This window comes from Physeter macrocephalus, chromosome 9, assembly GCF_002837175.3.
Source record: "Physeter macrocephalus isolate SW-GA chromosome 9, ASM283717v5, whole genome shotgun sequence".
NCBI classification, from domain to species: Eukaryota; Metazoa; Chordata; class Mammalia; order Artiodactyla; family Physeteridae; genus Physeter; species Physeter macrocephalus.
Genome location: NC_041222.1, coordinates 44,055,716 through 44,079,532, shown reverse-complemented (window position 1 = coordinate 44,079,532; position 23,817 = coordinate 44,055,716). Strand labels below are relative to the sequence as shown.

The 23,817-nt window shown below is 45.4% G+C and overlaps 1 protein-coding gene across 3 annotated transcripts in view; it reads right to left on the bottom strand.

Annotated features, from left to right (window-relative positions):
* Nucleotides 1–23,228, bottom strand: part of DMRT1 (doublesex and mab-3 related transcription factor 1) — a 108,142-nt gene extending 84,914 nt beyond the window's left edge. For 2 of the 3 annotated variants that reach the window (XM_055087154.1, XM_028493905.2), the window contains exons 1-2: nt 22,772–23,128; nt 19,078–19,261 (exon numbers count right to left, since the gene is read on the bottom strand). In XM_055087154.1, coding sequence (XP_054943129.1) covers nt 19,078–19,261; nt 22,772–23,128 — 541 coding nt within the window. Of the gene's footprint in view, nt 1–19,077; nt 19,262–22,771 lie in introns of all 3 variants that reach the window. The other variant, XM_024126884.2, reaches the window with a different exon arrangement.
* Nucleotides 23,229–23,817: the final 589 nt, after the last annotated feature.

Genomic DNA, 23,817 nt, shown 5'->3' with positions numbered 1-23,817 from the left:
GGAGCACAGGCTCCGGACGCGCAGGCTCAGCGGCCATGGCTCACGGGCCCAGCCGCTCCGCGGCATGTGGGATCTTCCCGGACCGGGGCACGAACCCGCGTCCCCTGCGTCGGCAGGCGGACTCTCAACCACTGCGCCACCAGGGAAGCCCTATCATGCTTTTTAAAGACTGCTACTGGGAGAAGGTGGAGATAGGAGAGGGAAGAGAGAGAAAGGGTAAAACTTACAAAAAGTTACAACTTTTAAATTCAATATATATGCTCCCACTTTTAGTGTTTTTTGAGTGGGAGGAGGAACTGTGTTCAAATCAGTTATTAAGGTGAGATTTCGGGATACCAGGTGCATTGGAAATACTAATTCTAGAACTGACATTTGGTGACATAGCCCAAAGTGTCCCCTTACATTTACCTCACTTTTCAACATTTAGCAGGGAAAGAGGAGATGGGCCGGGGATTGATAGCTATACACACAGATTGCCGATATGCTTATCCATCCGCTGGCATTTCTGTGTCTTCTCTGCTGCACCACTCCGGTGTGAGGGTGGGAGATGTACCTCTAAGCTGTTATAATGTCCACACACAAAAAGCTAGGAATGAAACCAACCCACTTTTGTGTAGTCACTAACTACCACTGCACCCAAGACCGCCCACCAGAATCTCCTCGATGGGTAACACCCTTCATGTGTGCCATCTTGATTTCCCATCTGCACTCCTTCCTTTTGAGTAAAGCTCCTCTGAAATGAAAAGAAGTCGATTCTAAAAATAATCACTTGTCCAACCTTTCAATCATCATTTTTACCAAATTCAGGTAGGGGAAACGACAGAGAATTAAACCTAGCAGTTTTCACCAAATCCAACAACAGGGAAGGCCTAGGAAGTAATGTTATCCCTTGTTTCGATACCTGGAGAAGTTCAGGTGGTAAATCTAAGGATGTGTGTGCAACTGGCAGCAGAACCCCGTCTGAGACCTCACACTTCACCACCAAGCTGTGTCATTAAGGGTAAAGAAAGCTGCTTAAATGCGGCCAATGAACAGCTTAAGTTAAAAGACATCTGTTCCTACTGATGATTTCCTGGAGAAGAATACAAATGACTACTAACTATGCATACGCTGGCATGGAGGTGAATCAAACAACAAGGTCAAGACAGTTCTCAGACTCCAACGACAGAGACCAGGACGGAGACGACATTTCCATTGGGAGATGTCAGGCAGGGCAGGGGCTGTGAGTTGTGATTTGGTCCAAAGGCACACCATACTGTCCCAAAGCCCCTAACTTGTGGCTCTTCTGACTCTTCCTTGAAGCAGCTCGCTCCAACCCTGGATCCTGGTTTAGCTCTGCAACTGTGGCCTCGTTGCCAGCTGCTGCCAAAACCACCGTGTTGTGCTGTTCTCAAAGTGTGTACACAAGTCACTATATACCAGGTGAGGTGATCGCCTCCAAGCTTTGTTTTCTCTTCACAGCTAACTGCTCCACCAAACATGTCACTAACCACAGGGACAGGAAGGCACAGCAAAAAATGTCACACTTGTGATGATTCCTGCTTCCCACTGTAGGGCCAGAATGTGAATTCCCAGCCTCCGTGCAGTCAAGGCCTAGGCATGTGAAAAAAGTGCTGCCAATGAGGTCTCCCAAGTGAGACTTCAACTGCAACAATGCCCTTTCTTTTTGGCGGGGGCTAGAGCCAGAAACCTGTGGCTTTTTTTAAAAAAAGATTGATTGACTGATTGATTATTTATTTATTTCGGTTGCGCCAGGTCTTAGTTGCAGCACACAGGATCTTCGTTGCGGCATATGGGATCTTTTAGTTGCAGCATGCAGACTTCTTCTGAGTTGTGGCATGCTTGAGGGATCTAGTTCCCTGACCAGGGATCGAACTCAGGCCCCCTGCACTGGGAGTGCAGTCTTACCCACTGGACCACCAGGGAAGTCTCAAGAAACCTGCGGCTTTTGATAGTGGCAGAAGCAACAGCTGCAAGGCCCTGAAGGCTCTGACAACTTGGGATACACACATATACATGTAGACACACATGCATATACATGCATACACATACACACACACAGATATATCTGTATCTACGTATCAGTCAACACCCTAACCACAAAGAAAGATATATCTTAACTGAAAGAAATGATTACCAAGAGCCAATCTGGGCCTGTCAACCAAAATGTTGTCATGGTAACTAAGAAACAGCATGACGGAAGCTGTATCAGTGGCCAGCTTCTTACAACTACAATCACAGCTGCATCGTGTGCATCTTTATTTTCCTCATCCAGTGGCCTGGGTCATGCAGATTTTGTCCATCGGGTCTCTGGAAATCTAACATGCTCTCAGAAACTCCATTTCACAGAAAGGTCACCAGTATTAAGAACTGTTTGGCAATTCTCCAAGTAAACACAGAACCTAGGAACATCTCTGCATGGGTACAGCCTGTGGCACAGAGAGGGGACTACATAAACTCTAAAACACGGGGCCTGTATCTGTGACAAAGGAGCCGGCCAACTCTGTGGGCAGCACTGGGTATCATCTGTGGCTGCTTCAACCACCAGCCTCACCTGTGCTTCTCGAGATTTCTTCCATCACAGAAACAATACTGGCTTGACAAGTCAGAGAATAAAGATTTTTTTTTAATCAACAGTAAACCAAGAGTAATTATCTGAACACCACCAACAAAAAAGCATATACTCCCACGAACGCACAAGTTTTAAGATGAAGTTGTCTCTCCCCACTCCGTACACCCAGAAAGGAAACAACAACATAGGCAGAGCCTGGAGACTCACCTGGGGGTTCCCTTCCATCTCTGGACTAGACCCAGCCCAGAAGTGGTAGTAAAGTTAACCTTCTGAGCAGAGACTACAGTGCTGTGACTACAAGGATTTCAGAGCTAAAGAACTGAGCTTACTGAAAAAATAACTGCGGACGCTGTCACAGGAAGGACTCAACAAAAAGTCAACCACGGAGCAGGTGACAGAGCTGTTCTTTCACACATGTTGAGCAGTCACAGCCATTTGTCCTAGGAGGCCAACTTGTGAGGGAAAGCTCTCAAAAACTCGACAAATTCATTCATTCTATATTAACTGGGTGCTCAACTGTTTAATTCCAAGGTAGTACTAAAGGTCGGTAAAGCTTCCTTCACAAATTTGGTCATTTTTTCATGACATTACCATACAGAGGTGCCTTCAGGTTCAGCTGAGTCTGAAACTAGGAAGCCAACCAATGCCTCAGAATGTGTAGGACTTGATTTATTGCAAGTCAAAATACAGACAGACTGCAAAATTGCATTATTAGCTAAAATCAAACAAATACGTAGACACGGGGAAAAGACAATTAAACAGTGCACCTGGAAATATGACACCCTAAGAAAATAATAAGCAACAGATTATTAAATTCTCAGGGACTGAAAACACCAAAACAGGGAGGAGAAACAAAGTCACTGCAGATTAAATATGGAGAGTTTTAAGCCAATTATAAAAGATCAAAGAGAACAAGAGAGGGGAGGAGTAGCCTTACAAGTAACCGAGATAGGAGACCTTGGGAGAAATATGACCAGGGTAAAATCATTACAGTTTACAGTGAAAGTAATCTAGGGATGACTCCAGAGAGAAATTCACTAGGGACCACTCCTGGGAGGACAGCGCAGGGACAGAGAGCAAAAAGCTCTTTATTTTCGAAAGGCACACAACTCCGGAGGGAAGGTGCTTGCTACAGAGAACAAGGACTAGGTTGGGCGAGGTGAAGAGTGCAAATGAAAAATGCTAGTGGCTTGAGCACATTTTGGATCCCATACTGTCCACCTCTGGCTAGGAACCTCGGTGTGGTCTCCATTCCATGGCACCGTGGGCAAAAGGGAGAGGCAACAGTTGTGGAATTAGTAGAAACTCACTTGACACTTTCTGTTTCACCCGCCAAAACAACCTGAGACTGCCCCCTTTGAATAAGGTCAACCTCCTGAAAAGCCCTAACTGTTACTAACTGTCCTAGATTTTAACCAAGAGGAGCAGAGCCAAGAAAAGAGCTGTGAAAGCAAATGATGTTCACTTTTCACTGTAATATCTCATTTATTCCGCAGTTTACATAGACTTTTCAGTGGCTACCAATAATGACTCTACAAGGCCGAGACCCAGAAAGAGGAGCCGGCTGTGGCTGAGAAAGGTGCCCGGCACACAGAGGAACACGGTAGGAGCCGGACTCCCGAGTAAACCCAGGTCTTCTCGTCCAGGTCTGGTGTCTTCTTGCAATGACAGGAAGAACCCAGACACCTAGCTCTTCACCTAGATTATGAGTAGTTAATTCTGTGTATTTTGTTTTGTTTTTTCGTAATCATCGATACACTGGACGCTATAAAATCTCAGAGTCAGAAAGCCAAGGGAAGTGCACAACACTGCCAAGGAAATCCCCACTACAACTAGCATTTAAGATCAAGCGCAATGCCTGACTTACCAAATTTTCTTTCTTACAAGAGATTCAACAGATCACTGTATAACTGTAAGGCTGGTTAAAGCCTACGGTATAACTGAAAATACAGAATGACAAAATGTAGTATATTAATAACACAGCACTTACTGATACTGAGCAAATATATCTCAAGGAAAGAAAAAAAAGAGGAACTCTGGACATCAACTATTTTACTTACCTCTGTAACTAGATACAAACTGCTCACCTAGCTTAGTAACCCGGCTACCTAGTGGGTCCCAACTTACTATCATGACCAGAGTAATGGAGCCCAATACAGGACGTGAGCATGGGCTGTGAGTCACAGACTCGGGTTGGAATCCCAACTCCACCACTTAAAATACGTGATCTTAAGCATGTTATTAAACCTGCTTCCTTATAAGTGGAAAAATAGTTCCTATTTTACAGAGTTGTTGTAGAGATTAAATGAGAATATAAATAACAAAGCAGCTAAGGCAATACCTGGCATGCGGCAGACACTCAGTAAATGAGAGCTAGCAGTACTGCAATCGTTACCTCCTCTGAAAACATAATGCCAAAGAATTGGGAATTAAGCAAACTACGCACACAGATGGCAAAGGATAAAGCACTGCCCGCTCTCTCCCTTCACACACAGGAATTACAAAACATTATTCACTATCACGCGTGGATCCTCAGTTTGAGAAACACCCCTTATTCCTGCCACTCTAGCTCCTGGCAACGCACACTTATGTGAGAATTACATTTCTTTGCTTAATCACCCTTACTATGTGCTCTGTTTCTTCAGTTCTACCCAATTCTCCCCTGCTCCTAGATGCAAGCTTTTGTTCCCTGTCAAACTCCTCTCCATTGCTGTAAATAATCTCTCTCCCTCATTGTATATTACCTTTCAAATATTTATAGACTGTTATTCTCCTTCTCTCCAAGCCATACATCATTTTTGTTGCCCTTCCCCTAGATTCTCTCTAGTTTATCTACGTCTTTTGGAGAAAAACAAACCCCAGGTGCTTCATGATGAAAACAGCACACCCAAAGCTAACAGCCCTAAGCCAATAAGGCCCCTTACTCAAAAGCCACCAGAAAATTCTGTTTTGTGCTTCTTCCTCCTTTTCCCCTGTAACTCAATAATTCCATCTCTCAGATGAAAACGAAGGAGAGAGGGATAAGGGAGGTGACCACCAGCCTCACCCAGTGGTGGCCGGGGCTCCACAAGGCAGCAGCTCCTGGGGTAGGATGCCATGGGATAGCCACTGACACACTCCAACTTGCTAATGAGGAATTCTGCACCATGCACATTGCTCCTGCTTGTTAATTCCTTCCCCATCCACTGCATTCGATATGAAGGTATTAGAACTGTGTCCTTGCGACTCCCCTCCCCTCCCCCACGAGGTCTGGGCTGACGCGCCTGCTTCTTCATCCGACACGCAGGGCCCAAGGTCTCTAAATCGTGTGCCTTCTGTCCAAACTGTGAGGAGCAACAAGATACAGACAGTGTGTTACCTGTTTTGCTGAAGGTTAACTTCCTCATCTCGGAGTCCTGGGTATCTGTGTGGTTATCCAACACTCCCTACTCCCTTTAGAAAGGATAAGAGATGGCTAACACTAAAGACACATGTCAGTACAATTAATAAAACAAAAAGAAAAGCAAGGCCAAGAAAAGAAGGAGAAAGCTTACTCATACTCTGATGTGTGAGTGTTAAGATGCGTCTTGGAGATTCCTGGCTGCTGGAGCGTGGCCTGGGGTAGGGGAACTGTGATGGGTTATGTACGAGACACAATTCTTATGTCAGGTAGCTTGATTTTTGAGGGGGGAAAAAAAAAAGGAAAGAAACAAACAAAAAAAAACCTAGTTTATGGCTATAGGGTAGATCATATCCAGACTCATTCCTCTGTTCCTCATTTTAGTATCTGAAACTTGAGTCTGACGGCATGTTTCTGTACTTCATCATGGTTTACAAAGAATTTTCATGTTAAAATCTTAGTTCAGCACCACACTGATTCTGCAAGATAAACTGAGCAGGCAATATTATTTTATCCATTTCACAAATGAGGAAACAGACACTCACAGAAATTAAGTGAACTGCTCAAAATCGGAGAGGTGATGAGTAACAGGCAGGTCTTCGGACTCTAGATCTTAGGTTCTTTCAGTGACATGGAGCTTCCTCCCTAGGCATAAAGTTAACCAGATTAAAGCAAAACTGTTTCCAGGTGTCTTCGATCTTCAAGACCTTTGATCAAGCTTCTACTATCACATACCATTCTCTCAGCGGGAAATTTGGCACTAATAAGACTGGTTGATCTGTTAACTAGTCTGGCACCAATCTGGAAATCGGTTCTAACAACTAACTTTCACCCTGGCGGAAGCACAACCCTGAACGTGTTCAACATCAACCAAAGCAGTAAAATCATTTTGAAAGAGTTGATGGGTAACGTGCATTCTATCGATAATTTCATGTAACACTGGTAAGAATAAGATTAGTCTCTAGTAACCAGAATATCTGAATGGAGAGTGTATCCCATTCCTCAGCTGGCTTATCATACACCAAACAGTAATACTGGAACCTCTAGACCACAGCACCAGACATGAGTGTGAAATGGTTCAATCATTGAGGCCATTAGCTTAACTTGAGCTCTGCCCATGGTTATACTGGAATGAGGACAGAGGTTGAAAGAGTGTGAAGAACATGTCAGGTCCACTTGGCTCTGGTCTGCTGATGGGGGACCAGACAAGTCACAGGCTCCTCCGCCTGTCCACAGAGGACAGTGACCAGGGCCAGTCCTCGGGCTCCTGGCCTCTGCAGCCTGTCCCTGGCTAGTCTCAGCTAGTTTCCTGGCTTGAAATACCAAATAGTGGGGGGAAACTGCAGCTCATATCACAAAGGGCCAATCTCCACAGTAAATAAGGAACTTCAAGATAGGGGGAGGGGATTCAATTTAAAAAATGAGCAAAGGACATACACAGATGGCTCACAGAAAAAACATAAATGGTCCTTTACCATATGAAAAGACTTCAGTCTCACTAACAAAGGAAAAGGGGATTATAAACTTTATCAACCATTATTTGTTTTCTATTGCTGTATGACAAATTACCATAAATCTAGCAGCTTAAAACAATGCAAATTTATTATCTTACAGTTTTGTTGGCCCATCGTCTGACCCAGGTCTCTCCAGGCTAAAATCAAGGTGTTAACTGGGCAGAGGGCTGTTCCAAGCTTCTAGAGAACTCCTGAAATCTTTGCCTCAGCGCCCCCTTCCTCCATCTTCGAAGCCAGCAACAGCGGTCAAGTCTTTTTCCAGCTTTGAAACTTCCCAGCCTCTTCTGTTGTGACATCTCTGGGGAAGCTGGGAAAGGTTCTCCACGTCCAAGGATTCAGCCCATTAGAATGGGCCCACCTGGAATCCAGGACCACCTCCCCACCTCCAGATCCCTGACTTCATCACATCTGCAAAGTCCCTTTTGCCACAAAGGTAACACCTCCACAGGCCCCAGGAGCCAGGGTGTAGCCATCTCTGGGGGCCATTGTTCTGCTGACCGCACCCACGTACAGCGCTTTACCTTTCAGACTGATAAAGCCCCCATGGCAACCTAGCACTGGCAATGCCGTGGCAGCAGCTCTCTGGAGGAAGTGCCGTGGACACCATCTACCAAAATTACCTTAAAGTAGAACTCCTGTACTACCATTTCTTTCCGTCTCTACTGTCACCACCCCAGTGCAAGCAGCACCCCTCTGCCTGGGCAACTGCATGGTCTTTGCTTTGCTCCCCCTTGAAACTACACTCCACACAGCAGCAAAGACATTTGAAGGGATTAAATCAGATCACAGCATTCACTGTTTCAACACTCCAATGACTTCCCATCGCACTGACCATAAAATTCCAACTCCTTCCCTGGCCTGCAAGGCAGCAAGTCGCAGCCCCCAGTGATGTCACCCTTGGTGACAGCACCAATCACACTGGTCCGCTTCCTGCTCTAAGCACTGTCTCACCTTGCTGCGCCTCCTGCCTGGAAGGCTCTTCCCCCAGACCTTGACTGCAATGGTTCATTGTCACTTGGGACTAGCTCGGATTTAATCTCCTTAGAGAGGCCCTCTTTCCCTAACCACCATGTCAACAGCCGCGACCCCTCCAGAACATGCATCTTATCACTCTGTCTCCACAGCGCTCATGACTTTCTGAAAGCATCTTGCTCACTCAACTGGTGTACGTGATTATCCACCGTCTCCCCTGTTGGACATGTAAGATCCACGAAACAGACGTTTTTGGCACTGCTGTATACCTCATGCCTGGAAAAGGGTCTGACCCAATGCAGTCACACAATGAATATTTGTTGAATAAACGAAAAATAAAATAGAAACACAGAGGGAAGAAAGGGAAAAAGGGAGGGAGGGACTCTGGCCCAGACAGCAGACTCACCAGCAAAGATGAATTCAACTCAGTTCAGCAAATAGTTATTAGTGTTTGATTAATCCAATCTGCTTCCCTGAATTAATGTATATACTGTATTTCAGATAAACTCCCCAACCTCAGGATCAGAGTTAAAGGGTGACGTAAAAATGGGGAGTAGTTTTATAAGTGCCGAGATCAATACCGAGAGTCAGCTGTTAGTATACACTGGACTGAGCTGACACTGGGTGGCTGACGCAATACCCGAGAACTCTCACTGCCAATAGACATCAGAAAAATGTGCTATTACCAGGATACGGAATCAGTATCTTCTGACTACAAACCAGCTGTGTATAGTCTACTTTAAGAGTTTCTTGTGCATTTTTTCTGAAATGCATGCTCAGTGGTACCGTACACTAAGACTGGGTTAGTGATTGTGAAGTCTACTAACAGACATAAGAGACCAGAGGAAACTGGATTTGCACTGTAATCTGGTTCAGCAACAGGGAGCAATATTTATGTGAATTTTCTTAGGGGAATTTTTTTATAAGTTGAAAAGTAAGACACCTTGAGGCTGAGACAGAAATTCAGACCTGCACTTACAGAGTTGCTTGTGACCAAGGCAAAAGGAACCCTGACAATTCAAGAACCAGTGAGACAGCAGCCAGAGCCCCAGGGGGCCCAGAGGTACCCTCACTCCGCTCCCTTGGCTTCATGGCACAACACAGAGCACTCCTAGGCTCAGGGTCCAGATCACCTGGCAGAGGTACAGAATTCACAGTATCCCACATCAGGTGGCAGCTGGCCTTACCCTGGGCCCCCTACTAACCTCAGCCCTTGAAGCAACTTCAGAGTCCTCATTACCCCAGAGGCACAAATTATTTGTTTTTTGTTTGTTTGTTTTTTTTGCGGTACGCGGGCCTCTCACTGTTGTGGCCTCTCCCGTTGCGGAGCACAGGCTCCGGACACGCAGGCACAGGGGCCATGGCTCACGGGCCCAGCCGCTCCGCGGCATGTGGGATCCTCCCGGACCGGGGCACGAACCCGCGTCCCCTGCATCGGCAGGCGGACTCTCAACCACTGCGCCACCAGGGAAGCCCCAGAGGCACAAATTAGACTAGCCTATAGAACAAAGAGAGAAGTCAGCAATGAAGCAAAAATTGCGGGCCTGGGGGAAGAAGTAAGAGGAAGAAAACAGATGTTGACGAGATAAAAGGAATCATCTCATGTGAGTCTACAGGTGATTCTGAAGGCCAAGAAAGGCGGGTTAGCAGAAGAGGCTGTCCTTAGCCAAAAGTTAATGAGAGGGAGAGAATGGGGAGTTATCACTCGGTGGGTTTAGTGTTTCAGTTTGGGAAGATGAAACAAGTCCCTGAGATGGATGGTGGTGATGGCTGCAAAACACTGTGAAGGTACTTAATGCCACTGAGCTGTACACTTAGAAACGGTTAAAATGGTCCATTTTATGTTAGGCATATTTTACCACAATAAAATCTTTTAAAAATAAGATAGCTAATAAAACAACAGATAGGACAGAAGGGCATCCACGAGATCCAAAGAGTAGTGGGTGGCTGAGGGGGTCGTCAATGGACAGGATCCCTGAACTAGCAGATAACCAGGAACCCAAGGGTCAAGGACTCCAGGGGGACACAGTGCAGCAGGCAAGAGAAACTGGTGACACAGATGAGCCTTCTGACATTCCAAAAGTCTCCTACAGCAGCAAACACAAGGCTGTACAGCACTACAATGATACCTAGTGTCACCCAACACCTATAAAAGTTTCCCAATGCTATGAATAACTATGGCAGTAAATTCTGAGACAGTCTATGAACTACGCTCTTCCAACTGGCAACGTGAAGAACAGCTGTCTATTCTCATCAGCTCTCGGGTGTTCCCTTCTACTTTCCACAGGAGTGACGGCGGTTTTCCATTTTCAGAAATCCAAAGATAAAAATTATTCTTGCCAAGTTTCTAGGGCAAGAGAATTCCTTCTCCCTTGTTCTGAGGAAATGCTTGTCACCCAAGGTCTAAACAGTTGCTTAAGCCCTTCAGAAACAAACCAATGTTTCTATGGGCCAAAAACACAACAAAGAAAATCTGTCACCAGGTCCCTCTATGGTTTAATTCCTCAAACACTATTCCTTTCACTACAAAGTATATGTGATAATGAGGGAAAAGAGGAAATTTTTAAAAGACTGAATATTAACATATTTCTAGTGATAATAAAATGCAAACCTAGCAAATCCTCCATGATCTAAACTTCTGGTCATCAAAGAGACACTGACTGGGTTTTATATCTTTAGTGTTTGCCAGGATGAAGGCATCTTATTGTTCAATTTTAAAAAACTTCACAGGATGAAGGCATCTTACCTTTTAATTCTAAAAAATTTCAGTACGAATCTTCTGGAGCCCTCACACACTGCTGGTGGGAATGTAGTAAAATAGTGCAGCCTCTTTGGAAAATACTGTGACAGTTCCTCAAAAGGTTAAACATAGTGTTACTGTATGACTCAGCAATTCCACTCTTTAATATATACCCAAGAGAATAAAACATACATTCATATAAAAACTGGTACAAAAATGTGATGGAAGCATTACTCATAATAGCCAAAAAGCATAAGAAACCCAAAAGTCCATCATCTGAAAAAAACCAAAATATGACTTATCCGTATAATGGAATATTATTTAGTTTTAAAAAGGGAATAATAAATACATACTACAACAGGGGTAAACCTTGCAAACCTGAGGCTAAGTTAAAGAGGTCACCTATGACCCCAGTGTGGGAGCGATGGAGAGTGCCTACTAATGGTACAGAGTTTCTTTTAGGAGGAGATAAAAATGTTCCACAACTAGATTCCAGGGACAGTGGCACAGCTCTGTGAATTTACCAGAAAACACTGAATTGTACACTTTAAGTAGATGAAGTGTATAGTATATGAATTTCACCTTAGGCTGTTAAACTACATTTGAATTTTTAGTCATGTAAAAAATTCAGATACATTTTTAAAATATCACAAAAAATGCAGATTGAACATCAATGATTTTACTCTGATATCTGCAAGTGGGTTCATGATCACTAATAGAGTGTTTTAAAACACAACTTCAAATTTAACCATCACTATTCATTTATTCAGCAAAGGTTTACTGACCACATGCTACAAAGCCAGGTACTGTACTATGCACATGAGTACATGATGAATAAAAAATGCAATCCCTACCCTTAGATTATACTTTCACAAAGCAGACAGAGGTGTAAACCAACCAAATGTTTCTTTGTCTTTTACATATGCTGTTATAAAACTAACTTGTTATTGTACAGACAGGAAAATATAGCCATTATTTTGTAATAACTTTAAATGGAGTATAATCTATAAAAATATGTTGTACACCTGAAATTAATAATATTGTAAGTCAAGGGCTTCCCTGGTGGTGCAGTGGTTAGGAAACTGCCTGCCAATGCAGAGGACACAGGTTCAGGCCCTGGTCCGGGAAGATCCCACATGCCGCAGAGCAACTGGGCCCATGCGCCACAACTACTGAGCCTGCGAGCCACAACTACTGAGCCCGCATGCCACAACTACTGAAGCCCGCGCGCCTAGAGCCCGTGCTCCGCAACAAGAGAAGCCACTGCAATGAGAAGCCCACGCACCGCAACAAAGAGTAGCCCCTGCTCGCCGCAACTAGAGAAAGCCCGTGCACAGCAACGAAGACACAAAGCAGCCAAAAATAAATAAATACATACATACATACATATGTATATACATACATACATATATTGTAAGTCAACTATACTTCAATTAAAAAAAACTAATTTGTGACTTTAAACCCTGTATTTACCTTTTCTGGTGGGTCTAGATGTTTTCCAAATTTCCTTTCTAGCCAAGGTAGACCAGTAGGCTACTTCCTACGTACTTTGTCGTTTTAACTTCTTTACAGAAATACTGTCTACAGAGAATTTCTATCAGGTCGGTTAACTGCTATATTTGACACATAAGCAGAGACTTCCCTTGGAATAAATAAAATTGACTCAGATGCTATTTAAAACACTAGGCTAGCAAAATGGTCAGTACTATTAATCTTAAGTGTTTCCTTTCATTCAAGCCTCCAACTCTTGCTTCAGTTTAATGAGATTTGTTTTGTTAAACATCCTGGAAATTTCTTTGACTCTGAACGTAAAATTGGGGAATGCTTTTATCTGAAGGCCTTTTTAAACCTAATCTTCTCTTCCTCTATTCTACTTGAAATTGAGAGCTCTGTCTAAAATCAAATGGAGCTCATCTCATGTAAGTAGCCAGAATCCTCCAAATATCAACTCTCAAACTAACCTGGATAAAATGTTTTGGTGTTTCATTTGAAATGCCTCTTTCTGTACAACATGGAAAACTGCAAAGATAAAAATTGAAATATTTCAAATTTAAATAACTCCACAGACGATTCTAGGGCAGCAAAACTACTCTGTGTGCTACTATAATGATGGACACACGTCATCATTAATTTCTCTAAACTCACAGAATGTACAACGCCAACAGTGAACCCTAATGTAAACTATGGACTCTGGGTGATTTCGCTGTGCCCATGTGGGTCATCAATTGTAACAAATGTACCTCTGGCGGGGGATGCTGATAATGGGGAGGTGTGCTTGTGTGCGGGCAGGGGTGTATGGGAAATCTCCGTACCTTCCTCTCAATTCTGCTGTAAATCTGTAACTTCTCCAATGAATAAAGTTTATTTTTAAGAAACTTAATTCAACATCTTCAATTGTTAGCTCCTCAGTCACATTTCTTACTGGTAAAAACTGCATGGGGACATTATTCCATTTTCAAACTACCACACTACAGGTTTGTAAAGCACTTAAGCCCTTCGAAGGCACATAACCAGGACGGCGTGTGTGCCCTACCGGCATGAGCTCTCTCTGTGTGCTGAAGTGGAATTACTGCTAAAGAAGAGAAGTGAAGGAGGGGGTCCTGCCGTTAGCAGGTGCAGACCTGGCTGACCCTTCCAACGGTGAGTGAAAGCAGGCCGTGGGCGCTGGGGGGAGGCCTGAGATGGCAGGAGGCGGCTTGATGTGGAGGAGTGCGAACGTGAGTGTGTGTGGAAGCCCAGGGTGCTCCAGAAGGGAGGCCCCAGGAGATAACATTCAGGTCCTTACTTACAAAGGACACGTATGCAGAACCGAATTCTCTACAATGCAGCCCTTCATCTGACAGCCCTGCACAGAAAAGGAGAGGCAGAGAACTATGCGGACCTCAGCGTGAGCGCTGGATAAAATGGCATTCTACTTGCTGCATAGGAGGCTGAAGAAAAAGCAGAATATAAAATAAAACGAGCCCAAATTTCAAAGAGGAGGAATGCCTATGAGATTTTTTAAGTCAGTTGATAACTTTCAAAATAAAAAATATATATCTAGGAAGCTAAAATTTAAAGAGTCAAACCACAGAAATAATGCTGAAGTTCCTATTAATTCACTGTCATTTATAACCTAAAGTGCTCACCCTCTTTTCGAGGTGACCCAAAATGGCTGGGAAGAAACCATTTGCTAATCGATAGAGCACCTGTTAGCATATCTGATCCTGCCAGGATATGAGACAGCAATGAATAAGGCATTTCTTCAAAAGGTTGGTCCTTCACAGTAACACCCGCAATCATAGATGAAAACAACAACAAAAATATTCTATACCCATTGTGGGAGGAATCGTCAGGCAGTGTTTTGATCCATCTTGGCCAATCTTTGGCTGAGGATTGTAGAGACTTTCTTCTAAGGTGTTATCCTACTCAGAGGGATCAGCTCTCCAAGAGATCAAACAATAGCTTGGTAAACGCAATTTCCTTCACAGTGGCCTTAGAACTCAGCCAGTAATCTCAGCAATAATTCTCGGGCATTTCTCACTCTCACTTTTGGCATTTTCAGGAGCCAAAAGGAGATAAGGAAGAAGCCTCAAGGACATAAACATCTGCTGGATTTCACTAAACCACTGCCCTTGCAGACACTCAACATCAGGTACGTGAAAGAGAAGGTGAGCAACCCGCCCCCGTGGAAGCCAGGTTGGTGGGCTGCACTATCCCATGACAACTGCTACAACTTTCACCTCTCACGAGGTAACTGCAAATCCAAGCCCTCCACATCGATATAATGGAATACTAGGCCAGTAAAAAATTCCAGTTTTGGGCTTCCCTGGTGGCGCAGTGGTTGCGCGTCCGCCTGCCGATGCAGGGGAACCGGGTTTGCGCCCCGGTATGGGAAGATCCCACGTGCCGCGGAGCGGCTGGGCCCGTGAGCCATGGCCGCTGAGCCTGCGCGTCCGGAGCCTGTGCTCCGCAACGGGAGAGGCCACAACAGAGGAAGGCCCGCGTACCACAAAAAAAAAAAAAAAAAAAAAAAAAATTCCAGTTTTAAATGAAAAAAATAAAAAATACACACAAGTGGGAACAATACACTCCCATTATGTTAAATATATAAATTATATATACACATACACACATATGAAAACGATAAACAGACACACAAGCTTGCACATGCAGCTTGTAATCAATCCTGGGATAACAAAGAGAAGACCTACAGGTTGGGATCGGAACATATTCGTTGAATATGTTTTGTACTCTATAAATGTTTACCGTTTACCTGCATAAAGTTAAATGTTATTTAAAAGAAATCCTTATCTCTGGAAATTTAATACAAGCTACATATTTGTTAGCAGCACACTATGCAGGAAGTTGGGCCCACTGTGCTGCATAAAACTTGAGGAACTCTCTCTAGTCAATCTGTCTTGTCACTGCTTCTCTCTCTCTCCCCCTCTCTTCCCCCCTCCCTCCCTCCCCTTCACTGCCCTTTCTGTCTTTCTCCCTCTTTACATTACACAGTTTAATTCTACTGGCATTTCTGTTTTTCTCGTGTTCAAGTCCCAGCCCAGTCCGGAAGTTAACGATCCCAACTCAAGAGCTTTGGTGGAAGTCCTGAGTAATGATGATGGATGAGGCTCCTGCCCCACCAAGATGAGCTGGCCCATCTGTCTTGGGCAGGCATAGCCTCCCCGCCCATACGTGAGCACGGGAGCAACACATACTGCTGGCTCCCACACTCCGCTCCCCTGGAGTGTTGGTTCAAGACTCCAAAATGACTCCAAGGTCTATCAGCTCCAGAAGCAAAGAAGGGAATCTGGTCACATCCTCCTTGACCCTGAACTTTCTATCATGCTCCCCTGCTGCTTCTATTTGTAACTTTCCCTATCACCATTCTGAAATGCCCTGCGAGAACTTCTTTGTCATTCTGAACTCCATCTAGCCTGAAATCCTTCTCCAAGGCTTCGCTATCTTGGGGTATGCTATCAAACTCTGACACCCCTTCCACTGAGGTGCAATGTGGGACAGCAGGCTACACCAAGTTCACCTGTGGCTCCCTACCAAATGCCCAGCATTGACATTTATCCATCACGGGCCTGTCCCTGTATTTCTCCCCGTGAAGACCAGTGGCTGCAACCTTCCATGCCAGCCAAGAATGGAGCTGCTCCTAACAGTGTTCCTATTTGCCCATCAGCCCTAAATCCCTTCTGAGGATTAAACCATAACCTCTAATCGTAACTGTCCATTTTCCAAGGAAACACGGCAGCTATTCCCACAGCCTCACTTCACAGGCAGGTGAAGAAATTCATGGGCTTTGGGACCAGACAGACCTAGGCTGAATCCCAGCTTAATTCAGCTTTATTCTGGGGCAGTTTCCTTACCACTGGCTTCCTTATCTGTAAATAGGAATAATAATTCCTACTTTATAAGATGTGTGTGAACATCAAATGAGTTACTCCCCTCTTTACTCCTCTGGAACATCCCCTATCAGTCCCTCCAGCTGAATCCACCAGGTCTGCCCTGACCTGGTAGTATTTGGTAATTAACCTTACACACAGCTTAAAATCCCAAAGTGCAGGAATCATATTTCTGACAGATATACTCCTTCCTTCTTAAGAAAAGGAAAGTTTAGAAACTGCTGTAAATATATATTATGAGCAACTGAGCTAAAAAAAAAAAAGAAAATAATACCATTCCCTTTGTTAGCTACAGAATCTGTAGCCCCAGTAACACACACAGGGACAGATACACAAACACACCAACCTGCAGCAGAGATTACAAGTCTATCTCTCACCTGCCTTCTTTGGTGCCCGCTAACCTTCTTCTTTAAAATGGTCAAGGCTCCTAGAATCTTCAAAAGCCTCAAAGACCTCATCCCTCATTTTTGAGAAGAGGAAACAATAGGGCCAGAGAGCTAAAGTGACTTGTCTCAAGTTGCACAGCTAGTTAAATGACAGCTAGGCAGCTGACAACTTTAGCCTGGTGGTTAAGCGCAGCAAACTGAGTAACCCATGAAAAGCTTACTTAAGAGGAACCGCACTGCAAGGCTCCATTTCATGGAGGCTTAGAAGGCTCAAAAGATTCTGTGAACCTCGGCACATGTGTTTAATATGAAATATGTGTTTTCATTTGCCAACAAGATGTCACAGATCTTTGTCTGGTGGATTTCTTAGAGTCCCTGCATTCTAGACCAGTGCCATTAAATAGAACTTTGTGAGAAATGGAAATGCACACTTGCCAATATGGCAGGCCTTAGCTATATATGTGCCTATTGAGCACCTGAAATATGGTTAGTGCAACTGAGGAATTAAATGTTTAAATTTTTTAATTTTATGTTTTATTGTGCTTAAAATACACGCAACATGAAATTTACCATCTTAACCATCTTTAAGGGCACAGCTCAGTGGCATTAACTACATTCATAATGTTGTGCAACCATCACCACCATCCATCTCCATAGCTCTTTCCATTTTGTAAAACTGAAATCCTATACTCATTAAACAATAACTCTCTATTCCCCCTTGCCCCCAGCCCCTGACAACCACCATTCTACCTTCTGTCTCTCTGATTTTGACTACTCTAAGTATGAGTGGAATCATACAGTATTTGTGTTTCTGTGACTGGCTTGTTTCACTTAGCATAATGTCCTCAAGGTTCATCCACATTGTAGCATGTGTCAAAATTTCCCTCCTTTTCAAGGTTAAGTAATATTTTACCACATTTTGCTTACCATTCATCTGTCAGTGGACACTTGAGTTGCTTCCACGTTTTAGCTATTGTGAATAATGCTGCTATGAACATGGATATACAAATATCTCTTTAAGACGCTGTTTTCAGTTCTTTTGGGTATGTACTCAGAAGTGGAATGGCTGGATCATGTGATAATTCTATTTTCAATTTTTGAGAAACCACCATACTGTTTTCCATAGCAGCTGTACCATTTTACATTCCTACCAACTGTGCACAAAAGTTCCAATTTCTCCACATACTCACCAATATTGTTATTTTCTGTTTTTTTGATAGTAGTCATCCTAATGGGTGTGAGGTGATATCTCATTATAGTTTTGATTTGCATTTCCCTAATGACTAATGATATCAAGCATTTTTCTTTGGGCTTTTGACCATCTGTATATCTTCTTTCGATGAATATTTTATTTCACTGTAATCAACTTAAATAGCCAAACGTGGCTAAGGGTTTCCATACTGGACAGTGCAGCTCTAGAATACCATAATTCTTGAGGCAATTTGGAGACCCAGTGCGGTAAGCATAGTGAGCTTTGAAGACAGATGGACCAATTCAGATACTTTCTAGTTCTTCAGATGTAGCCAGTCACTTAAAATTTTTATACCTCAATTTTCCCATGGTATAAAATAGGATTAATACCTCCTTCTTCTAAGAATGAAATGAAATGAATCAGCATACATGCAGCCCCTGGTATAATCTTACTACATGGGAGAGAATTTAAGCCAATGGATACGCCTTGCCTCAATTCCAGTATCCACTGATAGCTGACACATACGATTTGGCTTTTTTAGATACTCTCCCCAAATGGGATTGCAGTCCTTTCCGGAGAAATGGACTTTCATTCTAGGAAACAAGGATCTTTAGCTCCCACCAAGAGGACCCACAAATGAAAAGAGGGCTGACTGAGATGAAATCTGGACTCTCACTTCTCTGGGATTCTGAGATTCTGACTCTGCCCAGATTCACCCTTGACAAATAACCAACAGAAAAGTGAAGCCGTCAAACTTCTGGTTTTAGAATTCAGGCCCACCTCCTTTGTGAGGCCGTCAAAAACAGACCTTCAGAAGGGAGGATCTTTTAAGAAACCTCTAAGCTCTGAATGTGCTCTGGGGCTCAGGACCTTCCGGAGACTCTGTTTTTGTGGCCACGCCTCTCATCCCTCCATCCCAGACACAGGGTTACCTGACGCTGCCGTGGACGGGGTGCTGGCCGGCAGGGGCTGCGAGGAGCTGCTGCTCTCAGTCATCAGGCATGGGGTGCTGCTGTCGTTCTCTCTCTTGACGAGCAGCTCGGCCGTGCTGGGCAGGGCGATGGGGTGGCTGATGCCCAATTCCTCCTCCTGGGCCTGCTGCCGTCTCAGGGCCACCTGGAAGCACAGGGCAGTGGGTCACCCTCAGCACCCCAGAGTCACTCGGTGCAGCTTTGCCAAAGCCACGGAAGCCCCACCCACCCCAGGGTGAGGCCTGAGAATCCCTCCTTGCTTTTTTTTTTTTTTTTTTTTTTGTGGTACGCGGGCCCCCCACTGCTGTGGCCTCTCCCGTTGCGGAGCACAGGCTCCGGACGCACAGGCTCAGCGGCCACGGCTCACGGGCCCAGCCGCTCCGCGGCACGTGGGATCCTCCCGGACCGGGGCACGAACCCGCGTCCCCTGCATCGGCAGGCGGACTCTCAATCACTGCGCCACCAGGGAAGCCCCCCTCCTTGCTTTTTAAAGCTACCCAGGTAACTCTGAGATGCAGCCAAAGCTGAGAAATGGTTTCCAGCCAGAGTCCCTGGCCCACAGTAAAAGCACTCAAAAAATATCCCTTAAACAAGTGAGTACGTAGACCAGCAGGAAAGGCTGGATGAGGAGAAGCTGTGGAGTCAGCAGAGGCATTCAACGTGAGGAGAAGCCAGCACTGAGAGACTAGGAAGGAAGGAGAATGGGGTCACTCACTCTTTCCTTCCACAGATGTGTCAAAGGCTGCTGTACTGGGAACAGTGACCAGCAAGATACAGTAAGGTTAGATTAGATCCCAAGGTACTCACTGTTTAAAAGGAGAAGCAGGAAACAGGCAAACATGCAACTGCAACTCAAGACAAAACATGGTAAACACCACAGGACAGGCATACACGGATCCTCCAGAAGAAACTCGGGCAGAAACGGCTTTAAGTGTAAGTATAAGCTGCAGGTGGTACTGGAACAGGGCTTTGAAGAATAGGATGAGTGGGGCAGGATGACGGGCAAGGATGAAGGGGCAGAACAACACGGAATAAGGGGGCAGGGTAGGCAGGGAAGGCAGGGGCTGCTCAGGAAACCTTGCAGAGCCCTGTTCTCTGTGGGGGAGGGAGCACATACAGAAGTAATGGGGAAAACGGGGCTGGAACACAGCGCTGAAGTCTCAGGAGAGCGAGGTTGGAGGTGGAGAGAAAGGGAGAGGACACGTGCGATATTCCAGGCAGGAGAGAAGGGGACGCAAGTGGGGGCTGGAAAGGACGCAGCATACCTAAGACCCTCCTCAAGGTCCCTCTTCTTTTAAATAACATTGTTTAAGGTTGAAAAAAGAGGTGTCAAGAAAATAAACTGTACTGTGGCTTACTACAAATAACAAAAATGGAGACTTTCTGTTGAAACTGACCATTGGTAATAATGAAATGAGAAAAGGAAGCACCTGTACCTCAGAGGCCCAAATACAAGCCAAAAGTTCAAATCAAAATGGTAAACCAGAAACACAACTACAATTTACACATTGTCTTACGAATACCGTAGTCCAAATTTAGAAAAATGATTAATTTGGAAGTAATTTTACTCCTAACAAGAGGAGTCTTCAACTTCAAAAACACCCTTGAATAATCAATTAAGATTAGATAATTAAGCTTAATTCTTGAATTTTCTTATTAACCAAGAAGTTTAGAAACAGAATATTAAAGATTTGACCACAAATTTTTTAAAAGAATACCCATGAACTTGTGAAGTATGTCAATGCAAATTTATACCCTGGTTTACACGAATCCCATGCATGCACAAAACATACAGGGTATTACATAGTCCATAAACTTAAAACACTTTTACAAAGACCTCTCAAGCGTTCTTAGGAAATGTTATTTAAATGGAGAAGGTGGGGCAATTGATTTAAAATGCAATTGTTTTAGAGTCAGATCAATTTCAAACTATTTTAGAATGACTAAAAATGCCTGTTATATGAATGTTAAAGGATTTCATTCAGCACAGCACAAACCTCCTGGTGTGGAAAATAGTGAAGTTTCATACTATAAAAGTAATCTTGAGTTGCTTTTGTTTTTAACAAAGCAAACATCCTCCTTCCAAGTTACCACACCTAATACAGCTTATTCAAAATTAATGGCCCTACTTGGATATATATTTTTATTACATTTTGAGGACAATTCCCCTCCCAAGCACACTCTCCATACTAAATATTAAAGCCAACAGCTAAATGTTCAGAAAACTTTTCTACCTACAAATACAATTTAAATGTCCATAAGTTTTTTTTTCAGTAAACTCATTGTGATACATTTTAATGCTACACTCAGTGTATTCTTTTCATCCATTACAGATTAAAATAAGAGTCTATAAAGAAACTCAGTAAAATAACCTATACTTCCATGAGTGCACGCGCAATCTGTGAAGCCAAAATATATCTAGTTTAAAACATTTCAAAATTGGGTACATAAAAAGTATAATCTCTAAGCATTTGTGCACTCCTGGTCAAGGATCTTACCTAAATCATTTTCAATGGGGGGTATTTACCCATTCCTAACCAAAAGTAGCACACAGTAAACATTTCTTTGGTACCTTTTCACTTTAAATAACCTGTTTTAAAGGATGAAACAACTTTTAGAGGGAAAGAATGTATATTATTCTCTTCTAAAAATCATTTTAGGATACCAACGACGTTAACTATTTCCGTGAAGGTGGTAAATTACTGCCCAGCTTAGGACGCTTTAAAAAACTCACACACTTCCATGAACGGTAGACAAAACCTCAAACTCTTGCATCTACTCCTCTGCGTAGATTAAAAAAAAATCTTAGGTGTGTTTTAAAACACACTCAAAGTAATTTGTACTTTAAAAACTTCGGTGGAGACAGCAAATTTTAAAAGGCTAATGAAATTTCCGTAGTGCTCAAAATGGCTGAGACACTCAACCTGGATCCACCGGGGCGAATACGAAAAGTGCGCCAAGAGCACAACGAGGACCACGCCACGCTGGCGTCCGTTACAGCGCCTTTTCCAGAAAAACAAAGCCTCTCGACGCGTTTTGCGGATAAGCAGCAGCCAGCCGGGTCTCCGCCTCGCCCTAACCAGTAGCCGGAGCGGGCACCCTCCCTAATATAAGCGAACCTCCCTGCTCGAGGCGGAGTCAGGGATCCCACTGAACCACGAGGCGGCAAACCCCCCAACTCTGCTCAGAGAGCGAGGCCAGAGATCCCGGGGACCCCCGAAGGCGCAAACCGCGAAACTCTCCGCCAGAAGCGGGGTCGAAGATCCCGGTGAGCCTTCCCCAGCAGGGCAAACCCCGCAACTCTCAGCTCTGAAAGGGAAATCAGACATCCTGGGGATCCTCGGGACCCCCGGGACCCCCAGGATGGCGAACCCCACAACTCCTGCTGGAGGGAGAAGGTCAAGGATCCGGAGCCGCTGCAGCAGAGTAAACCCCGTACCTCCCTGCTCCGTCTGCGGGATCGGAGAGGAGTCCCGGCCCTCCGAGAGCGGCGTCCGCACGTGGCTGGGAGCCCGGGACCCGAGCGCGCCGCGGCTGTCGGGAAGCACCGCCGCCTTCTTCCCGAACCCGCGCCCCGCGTGGCGCCCGCCTGGTCCGAGGGGCTTTACCCAGAAAGTTCCGGGCTGAACCCCGGTTCCGGGGCACCCATACTCACCTGCGCGGCCATCACGCGCTGTCTCTCTGCGATCAGGTTGCATTTCTTGCACTGGCAGTCCCGCCACATGCAGAAGCGTTTGTGGCCCTTGAGCGGCGACGCGTAGCCGTGGTTCCTGCACCGCGCGCACTTGGGCAGCCGCGGAGACTTCTTGCTCGCGTCGGCGCCCATGCCCGACGCCCCCGAGTCTGAGCCGCCGCAGCTGCCGCTGCCCCCGGCGCCCGCGCCGCCCGTGGTCCCGAGCAGCGACCCGGCCGCTTTGCCGAAGCCCCCGGCCTTGCCCTGCGGTGGTGCCCCAGGGGCGTGCGGGGCCTCCGACGGTGGCGAAGGCTTGCTGTATGCGTCGTCGTTGGGCATGGTGCCCCAAGGAGACGCGCAGGGACTCTCCGGTGGCTGCAAGGGGAGCACCCAGCCGACGGCAAGGCTCCCGAGAAGAAGGCGCAGGAGGCGTACGCGCTGCAGCTGGAGTGGCGAGGTCGGGACTCGCAACGCCCAGAGTGGTGGGGGGTTGTGCCCGTTTTGTTTTTTGTTTTTTTTTTCCTTTTTGCGCGCGCGCGGCGCAGAACTTTTGGATACTTTTCAGAACGTTCCCGGGATTGCCTGGGCGGGAGAAGGCGCGAGGGAGCGCGGCCACGCCCACCGCCCCCCAAGTCTAGGCACCGAGCTCCCGCTGCGTGCAAGCTTGCACGGGCTGCAAACACCGAGGGCATTGCTGCAGGCCACTGCAAGCCCACACCCGAAGCAGAGGTGCGCGGGGATTGTGTGATCCCTGTTCGCTCAGAGGTGCCCAGGCCGGGCTGCCCTAGCATGCTACACGGAGGAAGCTGGACTTCCCAGCTCAAGAAGGTTGTTGTGCATCGTAGTCGTGCAGGCTGCTTGGAGGAGGGGCAGACCACCCTGTGGGATCCTTCAGCTCCCTTCCCCCCAGGGACGCCATTTTCCAAGGTCGATAGGGCAGACTTCGGCAGAAGCCAGCCAGAAAGTGGTTTCTTTCTCATTTAAGAGAATTAAGTATGAGGTGAAAGGCCTGAAAAAAGTCTCTGCGC